At 41.1% G+C, this 10745-nt stretch overlaps 1 protein-coding gene across 1 annotated transcript; it reads right to left on the bottom strand.

Moving 5' to 3' along the window:
• Window positions 1–281: 281 nt before the first annotated feature.
• LOC113259771 (olfactory receptor 149-like) lies at window positions 282–1217 on the bottom strand. The gene has a single exon (XM_026505268.4). The coding sequence runs from the start codon at window positions 1215–1217 to the stop codon at window positions 282–284; it is 936 nt and encodes a 311-aa protein (XP_026361053.1).
• Between the last annotated feature and the right edge of the window lie 9528 nt (window positions 1218–10745).

Here is a 10745-nt window from a genome sequence, read left to right as displayed (position 1 = left end):
GAGCTCCCTCCTTCCTTCATCAGCAGCATGAGATCCTCATCCTGAGAGGGCACAAGTCCCAGAGTCAGAACACCTGCCCCGGAGTCTTCATTCTGCCATTCACTCCTCATGAGTCCCTTGACAAGTCACTTCAAGCTCTTGGAATCTTAGTCTCCACACTGTAAAATGGAGATAACCATAACAGTACCTGTGCTTTCCGATTCAGAAATATTTGTGAGAACCCCATAAAATGGTCACAGAAGCTACAAAGTGCCGTTGAAGCCTTCGCTAGTGTTCTCTCCCTACAACTGCTCAGGAAAGAAGCCCAAGTGATGTAGCACCTTCCTCAGAGATGATTTTACTTCCTTATTCCTGAGGCTGTAGATCAAGGGGTTCAGCATGGGGGTGACCAGGTTATTCAGGATCTGGACTGTTGCATCCAGCCAGGGGCTGGGGGTTGGCCTTAGGTAGATGAGGACCACTGGCATGTAGAAAAGCAAGATGGCAGTGAGGTGGGCACTGCAGGTGGAGAAGGCATGGCGCCGGCCCTCCGCAGAGCGGATCTGCAGGATGGAGCAGACAATGCGACTGTAGGAGGTGAGGATGAGAAGGAAGCAGCTGAGGGGCATGAGGCCCACACTGACGAACCCCACCATCTCCAGCGCTGAGGTATCAGCACAGGCCAGCTTCAGCATCACCGGGATATCACAGAAGAAATAGTCCACCTCGTTGGGGCCACAGTAGGGCAACTGGAAGGTGAGAACGGTCAGAAAGGTGGCCTGGATGCAGCCAAAAAAGGAGGTCCCCACGGCCAGGATGGCACACGCTCTGTGGCTCATGATCACGGTGTAGCGCAGAGGGTCACAGATGGCGATGAAGCGGTCATAGGCCATCACGGTGTACAGGAAGCACTCCGTACAGCCCAGGAAGTGGTAGAAGAAGAGCTGGGACACGCAGCCTGCATAGGAGATGAGCCGGCTGTTCCCCGAGAGGTAGAAGAGCATCTTGGGGGAACTCACAGAAGGGAAGAATATGTCACACACAGACAGTTGACACAGGAAGAAGTACATGGGGGTGTGGAGCCGAGGGGAGGAGACAATTGCCAGGAGGATGAGCAGGTTCCCCATAAGAGTGAAGATGTAGAAGCCCAAAAACAGGACAAAGAGCATGGTCTCCAGACCCTCGGTGTGTGGGATGCCCAGCAGGATAAATTCAGTCACTGCAGAGAGATTCCTCATAGCTGTGAGAAAGTCAGACCTCAGGAAGGAACCCAAGACACCAAAGTCCGAACGCCAACATCAGATGATCAAGCTTTTTGCTGATGAGTGCTTTGGCTCTGTTTTTGAGAAGCAATACCAGCCTTCTTGTGAATGGCAAGATATATGTAAAAATACCAGGTAATCAGAAATGCCAATTTCCATCCCACTCCCGGGAGGAATGTTTTATAGAGGCTGATGGTTGTCCTCTGTGATAAGATCAGAAGTTTAGAGCTATATACAAAATATTCTCATGTTGAGAAATCATTTTACTACTGTTTAGTTCTCCCTTTAGTATTTTCTCTATTTAGGCATATTTGTATTTTGAACTCTCATAATTTCTTTGAGTAACAAACTTTCTCTATTCATTTTCCTCTAGAAAAATCAGGGGAAAAATTGTGTTAGAAATCAGAACACTTCATTTGAATCCTGGCTTTGCCACGTATTGGCTAAACTAGTTAAAACCATTTATACATCTTTCATAGACATAGTTTCATCATCTACAAAGTAAAAATCATAATTATTATAACAACAATATCAACAATAAAAGTATCTAAAGTTTATGACATGTTTGTGAGGGTGTCTGGCAAAAACATAAATAAATCCTAATGAAAAGTGGTCCTCAATTTTATGTATCTTAAACTTACTCCTTCAAGTGCTTTCCTTTAATGTTGGCCTTCTGCAATTATTTGTAAATAAACGTCTGTTAAACAAATTATTGAAGAGACTTCAATCATATCGTCTTCAGATTACATCCCTCCAGACTTAGAAGGTCTAATACCCCATCTCTATTGGGAGATGTTGCTCTGGCTTTCCTGGTGCTTTTAACCTTTTCTAAGTAGGTGACAGGCAACCCTGAAATATTAAGCAAAAGAAATAGTAGCAATAAAACACCAATCTCATGTTACTGTGATGAAGAAGTAGAGTGACCCTTATAGTAAGAAGTCAAAGAACAGCTCAAACAATGCAAGAGCAAGGAGTGGTTCCTGGAAGACACAGAGGCCTCTTACTCCCATTTCTCACTTAATAATACTACTACATAGACACATGCATATATATACATACATACATTTAATGAATATCTACTGTGTTCCAAGGATTGGGCTCAGCACTTTCCAAATATGATTCTTTTTTTTTTTAAGGTAAACCTGTAAGAAGAAGCTAGTACTATTATTTTCATCTACAAATCAGGAAACTGGAGCTTGGAAAAATTAAGCAAGTTGCCAAAGGTCACAGAGCTAATAGGTGACAGAGCTGAGACCCTGTTTCATTCCATTCAGACTGCTTTGTTCTCCTAATCATTAGGAAAACTGCCCTTGGCCTCTGCTTTCTAAGACCGCGTGTTCCGCTGCTAGGCAATGACACCCTTCTAGACAGGTTCACATCATCATTTTAAATTAAGGTGGGAAAAACCTTCTCGTCTTACTTCTTCCTGCTTATTTCCAGTCTTGACTTTATAGCACACCTAGTTAGTATCTAATTTAGTTTTAGAGATCAGACAATAGCCTTTTCCATCCCTTTGACATGAGACTTTATTATCAACCCCAATATAGGAGCTTTCAGGTGATAGAGTCACATTCAAACATGGGGATTCCAATCATAAGCTGTGGCAAATAACACTGAAAAATATGTCAAAGAGAATGACCAAACCAAAATGAGTCACCATACATCACCCTACAACTGGGCAACATTGAAGACAGCAAAGAGAAACAGGGACATTTTGGGGGGAGAAATGCTGCTGACAATCTGCTTCTTATTACGATTCTAGTCACACCTGAATAGTGTCTCCAAACCATGCAAATTTTTGTGAGCTCTGGATCACCTCTCCTTGATCAAAAAAGATTCTCAGAGGTCTGTGGTCCTTGCCTACAATCAGACAGGCAAGGATATTATATCATTCTGTAGTCCTGTTTGATTTAAAAGTCTATTTCCAGAAAAAGAAGTTCCCAGAAAAGCCCATGTGTGTGGACCTGCTGGCCTGTGAGAGGCAGAGGCTAACAGTGTGACACAGGCAGTAGCTGGACACATACGGTCCACCTGAGAACACAGTCACCTTTTCCAAAGTGTCGTAACAAGACCTCACCTTTACCGTCTCTGAGCAGAGCACAGAGTGCTCCAGCCAGCAGACCTTCAGTTCTCCTACTTATAAAGAACTGAGTCTCATAGGGTTTGTACAAGCAAGACTTGTTACGTACTCACTCTCCCTGGACTGCTTCCTTGGAACTTTTTTCAGATTCCCTTAAGCCCTACTTGGGACAGAGATAGCTCTAAGGGAACAATTAGTTTTTCAACCTTATTTATCATCCGGCTGTGAAATAATAGCAAGAAGATCATCAGAAAGAGATGCTCTAAAACAGGAAATTTCTGCTCCTTCAGGGTCACTTACATGGTAGTGTGAGCTCTAATTCTATCCCTTTTTTTTGGTTGCCTCATACACCCTCAGGACTTTGCCTATGATATCATCTGTCAATTGCTTTTGAAGTTACCTATACATTCATGTGACTATATAGTTATCTCTAATAAACATCATTATTCAAGACAGAAACTTATCAGTAATTATTTATCAGGTCAGTACTCCTAAAGAGAAATATTTTTATACTGGACACATCCATAGCAGATGACCAGGATAGAAAAGTGAGCTGGCTATAAATTTTCTCAAAATGACTGACAAAAATGATTGACTAGCTAACATTGAGTTAATCCATAGTAAGCATTTACCATGAGCTAAGTGCTATGCTAAATTATAAATTCATGATTACATTTGATCTCCAATAGAAACCTTATAAAGTAGGTGGTATTATTTGACAAGGAAACTGAAAAGTGGGGGCACCTGGGTGGCTCAGTCTGGTAAGCATCATTGATTTTGACTCAGGTCATGACCTCAGGGTGGTGAGATCGAGCCCCAAGTTAGGTTCCTCACTCAGTGCGGAAACTGCTAGGGATTCTTTCCCTCTGCCCCTCCCCACTCTCTCTCTCTCTCTCTCAAATAAATAAATAAAAATTTTAAAAAGAAACTGAAAAGTAGATGAAATCACTTGAGGATTACACAGCTAGAAAGAGACTGAACTGAGACTCTAATTGCCAAACCAATGCCTTTAAGCATCATGCTATGATGAATTCCAGAGATCTGAGTTTTGTTCCCAGACAGAAACAGAGATATAATGTGGTGCTCAAGTGCTTGCAGGGCTGGTAGTCTTGATATGTGCCACTCCATGAGATGACTCAGGAAACATGGACAGATGTGGTATAAAGACAGATTTATTTTCAGAATAGAAAGAAAGGGTTTAATTATTAGCAAATGTACGTAGATGCAATACACAGGCTTCTGAGATGGTTAGCTCCTTGCCACTAGAAAGATCCAACGTGTGGAGAGAATCATCTTGTAAGGATGCCATTAAGAATATTCTCAATTTGGGGGCGCCTGGGTGGCTCAGTCAGTTAGGCGTCTGCCTTTGACTCAGGTCATGATCTCAGGGTCCTGAGATCCAGCCTCACATGAGGCTCCCTGCTCAGCGGGGAGTCTGGTTCTCCCTCTCCCTCTGCTGCTCCCCCAGCTCGTGCTTGTGCATGTGTGTGCTCTCTCTCTCTCTGTCAAATAAATAAATAAAATCTTTTTTTAAAAAAAGAATATTCTCAATTTGGATGAGTAACTTGAATTAATGCTTTTACTAATTCTGAAAGTATTTGGTTTTATTTATACTGCAAAACTTTTCAATGAGGGGCGCCTGGGTGGCTCATGTTATGATCCCGGGGTCCTGGGATCAAGTCCACATCAGGCTTCCTGTTCAGCAGGGAGCCTGCTTTTCCTTCTCCCTCTGCCCCTCCCCCTGCTCGAGTGCTGGCTTGCTCTCCCTCTCGCTCTCTATCTCAAATAAATAAAATTTAAAAAAAAATTTTCAAGGATACTGACCTGACAAAATAACAGTAGAACTTTTATTTAATGATGATAATTCTACTAATCCCTATGCAAAAGAAATTACAATATGACCATAGCGATTACAAAAGTAACTATTGTAATACCAAGACTGTTGTGAAAACATTTTTGAAAAAGGAGAAACATAGGTCATGGAGGGAGTCCAGATGCTACTCAGACAGGGTCTCACTATATGAGAGTGGCCTGTTAAGATGTCTTAGCACAGTTTTATTTTATTTTATATTTTTATACCACGGTTTTAATAATAGCTAACATTTATTGTGCATTTGCTATATGCCAAAACTGTGTTGAGTGTCCTACAAGTATTATCTCTTTCAGTACTCAATAGAACTCTATTAGGCAGGTAGTATTATTTCCCCCATTTCTTTTTTTTTTTTTTTTTAAGATTTTTATTTATTTTTATTTATTTATTTGACAGAGATAGAGACAGCCAGTGAGAGAAGGAACACAAGCAGGGGGAGTGGGAGAGGAAGAAGCAGGCTCATAGCAGAGGAGCCTGATGTGGGGCTCGATCCTGTAACGCCAGGATCACGCCCTGAGCCAACGCTTAACCGCTGTGCCCCCAGGCGCCTCTCCCCCATTTCTAGTAGGAAATTCAGGCTCAAAGGGTTTAAGCAATTTAATCAAGGTAATAAAGTTGGTTAATGGTAGAGCTGTATCTCAAATCCAGGATAACATGGCTCTTCCTTTTGAGTTATAAAGAAAAATGTTCAGAACTAATTCTGACTTTCAAATACTCATTCATAACTAATACCACCTTACTTTTGTGATTGCTTCAGTTTTCTGGGGCACTTTTATGTCGTTTTTAATTAATTCTCTCAAGAACACTGTAAGGTGGCCCTTAGGAGACCCATTTTACAAATGAGGACAGTGGAACTCAGAGCAACTGTACTTTCCTAAAGTTAGACAGTAGAAGAGCCCAGGCATTCCCAGGCTTAGCCTTCTTTCCACTACATCATTCTTGCTTCCAAAAATGACTGCCTACAGACAGCAGCTGTCCCTGTATGAGAGGAGAATTATTAGTAGACTCTAATTCTACGGATTTAGAGGAGGCTTATGTATACCCTCATAGGCATTACTGTTTTTATCTTGTATTATCTGACAAGATTATGGCCTTCCACTATGAGAGAGTGAGAGAGCAAGAGAGAGAAGTTGGTTCATCTCATGTTCTTTTACATAGGAATGAGAAAGTTCAGTAGATATCTCACAAGAGAATGGTCTCACTATCCTATATTTGCAGGGAAATTCACCTTATATTGAAATCATCCTTGTTTTAATCGGAGAAAGTCACCTGCCTTGTTTAACTCTTTTTCCCTCTACTCCAGGAATTTAAGTTAGTCACTGGCATGTTCCAGAAACAACTGGTTTCTCAAGTAATCATTCAGCAGAACTTCTGATTATAGATAGTAGGGCTAAGTCTAGGCAATCTTGGTCCAGTGACAGGTGCTTTATCGTTTGTTGGCAAGACTGGGGTCAGGGGGGAATGGCCAAGCAAAAGTTGCCTCCCTTATTGCAAAAACTCTGGGGAAGAATTGGACTATGAGCCAAAATGGAAAAGAGCAGGATGATGGCTAGTTAAGGGGTGATAAATTTCTTAGGCTGTTTGCTTTCTTCTTTCTTTCTTTCTTTCTTTCTTTCTTTCTTTCTTTCTTTCTTTCTTTTTCTTTCCTTTCCTTTCCCTTTCTTTCTTTCTTTCTTTCTTTCTTTCTTTCTTTCTTTCTTTCTTTCTTTCTTTCTTTCTTTCTTTCTTTCTTTCTTCTTCTCCTAGTGGGAGAGTGCTCAATTTCTTTGCTTGACTTCTTGACAATTTAATGGTTTCTATGAATGGATGTGATCCATCTAATGGAGTAGTTAAGTAATAAATACAGGAATAAAACTCATATTCTCTACATTTTTGGTGACAGAGAGATGGGAATGATAGAAATATCAGGGACTTAAACCTCTGGAACTCTCTTGAATGACTTGGTGTCTTCAGTCATCCCCAATTCCTAAGTCATTTCTCATGCTCCCATCTGGTCCCCACTCCCATTATCAAAGCCTGTAAACTGCTGGGATATGGTTAAGGGAGCCACAGCAGACTAGAATACCGGAACAGCTCCTGGATCAGAGGGCAGACAGATACCAGCAGAGATGTCATTAATCTGGCAGGGTCTGAGATATAACCCCATCTGCCAAGCAAACTACAGTATCCAATTTCCATGCCATAAGCAGACGAGTAGGTCAAGTTTCAGAAAGAGTAGAAATTTTAGTAAGCAACAGATATCCTAGAAGATGCATCCCTGCAAAAGGAAAAATATATATAAATATAGAAAGAAAATCCAAAGTTGAAGAGAAAATCTTGAAAGAAGCCAGAGTGGGGGAAAACATCTTACCTGTCAAAGAAGAAGAAGAAGAAGGAGGAGGAGGAGGAGGAGGAGGAGGAGGAGGAGGAGGAGGAGGAGGAGAAGAAGAAGAAGAAGAAGAAGAAGAAGAAGAAGAAGAAGAAGAAGAAGAAGAAGAAGAAGAAGAAGGAGGAGGAGAAGGAGAAGAGGAAGAAGAACAGGAAGAAGACGGGCCGATTTCTTGTCAAAAACTATACAAGCAAGAAAAGAGTGGAGTGAAATTATTAAAATGCTTAAAGTATAGGATATAAAATTCTTCCAGAAAAATATTCCTCCAAAAGTGAAGACGAACTATAAGCTTTCCCCCCAAAAAAATCAAAGGAACCCATTTCCAGCACACCTGTCCTGCAAGAAATGTTAAAAAGGGATCCTTCAGGAAGAAGAAAAATGATATAGGTCAGAAATTCAGATCAACATTTAAAAAAAAAAAGTGTTGGAGAGTAAATAAATAAAAGTGAAACAAATCTTTTCTCGTCCTTAATCGATGTAAAAGATAAATTTTAAAGCAATAATAATTACAAAGCATTGGGTAATCGTAATACACAGGTAAGAGAAATGAATATCAGCAACACCACAACGGGTGGGAGGGGATTAGGAAAGCTCTGTTACATAACTAGCTGTACTACACATGAAGTGACATAGCGCTATGTGAAGATGGATTTCAGGCTAGTTTCACATGTATATTGCAAATTCTAGGATGGCAATTAAACAAATTAAGAAATATAATTGATAGGTCAAGAGTGGAGATAAAAGGAAATCACGTAAAATACAAAGAGAAGGCAAAATAACATGGGGGAAAATAAAAAACAAATGCAACAAATAGAAAACGGTTAAACATGGTAAACATAAATCCAGTTACATTAATAATTGCTTCAAATATGAATAAGTACATCAATTAAAAGACAGAGATTGACAGAGTGGATAAAAAAAAAGAAACCCAAGTATATGTTGTCCACAGGAAACCTACTTTGAATATAAAGACGTACGTAGGTTAAAAGTAAGGGATAGAAACAGAAGGGGGACTGAACCATGAGAAACTGTGGACTCTGGGAAACAAACTGAAGGCTTCAGAGGGGAGGGGGACGGGGGAATGGGATAGGCTGGTGATGGGTATTAAGGAGGGCACGTATTGCATGGTGCACTGGGTGTTATACACAAATAATGAATCATGGAACATTGCATCAAAAACTGAGGATGTGCTGTGTGGTGACTAATATAACAAAATAAAAATTATTAAAAAAAATTAAAAAGCAAAAAAATAAAAAAAATAAAAGTAAGGGATAGAGAAACACATATCATGCTAATGTTAATCAAAAGAAAGTTGGAGTGGCTATACTCATTTCAGACAAAGCAGATTTCAGATCAAGGAAAACCATCAGAGGTATTACATAATGATGAAAGGGCGAATTTTCCAAGAAGATCTAATATTCCTAAATATATAATCACCTAACAAGAGAACATCACAATACGTAAAGTGAAAACCAATGAAGCCAAAAGGAGAATCCATGCATGGAGTTAGCCCATTGCATGAGGTTTTTCTTTTTTTTTTTTTTTTTTTTTTTTTCCTCTGGTCAGTCAGATACTAGAAACACATGGCCTGTTTTTAAGGAAGCGAGGTGAGCTGGGAGAGGAACAGCATATGCTAAATGATCACCAGTGTGACCGTGCTGGAACTGGGGAAGATCTGCGTTGGGCTTCTAAATCTATGGGCACCAGGGTACCGTGCACTGGAGGTACTGGGCTCAGTGTGAGTGGGAGAATCTCAAGGCAGTGCTATCTGCCATCTGCCTCGTGGCCAAGACTGTGCAGCCAGGAAAGAGCTGCGGGGTGTGGACGACCAATGGGAGCTGAGCTCAGCTTCTCTCCTGGGCTCCTTGCCTGGAGCATCAGTTCCGGAAAATACAGATGGTGCTTTATATTTTCCGAAAACATGAGGCACCAGCCTGGAAAGCGGGCTTCAATAAATGTGCCAAAACATACTTGTTGATGATGAAGACCGACGCTTGTTTAAATGTGAGGAGTTTACAGTTGGCACAACATTTTATCGCGTGAGCCCGAATGGAAATAGAAAATCATGCTACTTTAAAACCATAGCTGGTTCATGTTAAAGAAGACAAATGGAAAGTTGCTTTTGATGTTATTTTCTGTTTTGTTTTTTGCTCTTGAAGTCCCCAAGCCCTAGCCTAGTCCACAAGCTGAAGGGTAAGAAAAAAGAAAGGAATAGTAAATGTAATAAATGTAATAAAAAATGATCCGTATAGGGTGCCTGGGTAGCTCGGACAGTTGGGCGTCTGCCTTCGGCTCAGGTCATGATCCCAAGCCCCTGGGATTGGGCCCTGCATCGGGCTCCCTACTTGGTGGGGTGCCTGCTTCTTCCTCTCCCTCTGCCATTCCCTCTGCTTGTGCTCTCTGGCTCTCTCTGTCAAATAAATAGATAAAATCTTTTTTTTAAAAAGTGATCCATATAATCAATGTAAAGGGCCATATCTTTGTGAGTGCAGGATAGCTTACAAGTTGCATGGTCTTTAGGAAGCTGTCTCTTGTCATAGCAGGGATAGGACCTATCCAGAGGGCAGCCGTGGATAGAAGCCTAAAGACTGAGCCCTCAAACTGTAATGTGCACGGGCAGACTTTGATCCAATAGTTTTTGGGGTTGCCTAAGACTGCATTTCTCACAAGCTTCCAGGTGATGTCACAGCCCTACTCCACGGGTCACACTCCACCATAAACAGACTCAGGAGAAAGTCCTGGGCAATCAGTCTCCACTATGCAAGTCAGGCTAATCTCCCTAATGTTCAGTCAACAGCTCAGAAGAACTCAGGTCTAGGCCATTCTCTACCTGAGTGAACAGATACTGAGGTCCCGTTCAGAATTCTTGAGTATTCGAGATGAAAGTGATAATGGAGTTCTAGTGTAATCCCACTTTTACAGATAGGGACACTAAGTTCCCGGGGGGTTAAAGTCATTTGTCCATTATCACGTAACTATTTAAGTGTACTGTCGGGATTCTAATAGGGGTTTTCTGATCAGTGTTCTTTACTTGCCTCATGTAAGATAAGAAATCAGCCTACAACAGAAGACAGAGGAACAGGACGCGGTGTGAACGGTGTAGGCATCAGCAAAGCTGGGAGGGAGAATAAGGATTAATAAAACTAATGCAGGTTCTAACTGCACAAAAGAGCAGATACAAGAAAA

The sequence above is a fragment of the Ursus arctos genome, unplaced genomic scaffold (genome assembly GCF_023065955.2).
Source record: "Ursus arctos isolate Adak ecotype North America unplaced genomic scaffold, UrsArc2.0 scaffold_22, whole genome shotgun sequence".
In the NCBI taxonomy this organism is placed as follows: domain Eukaryota; kingdom Metazoa; phylum Chordata; class Mammalia; order Carnivora; family Ursidae; genus Ursus; species Ursus arctos.
The sequence above is the reverse complement of the archived record's forward strand: the minus strand, read 5'-3'. Positions and strand labels throughout refer to the sequence as shown.

Coding starts and splice junctions, on each gene's coding strand:
- LOC113259771 (XM_026505268.4), bottom strand. CDS start 1,217: ATGAGGAATCTCTCTGCAGTGACTGAATTTATCCTGCTGGGCATCCCA.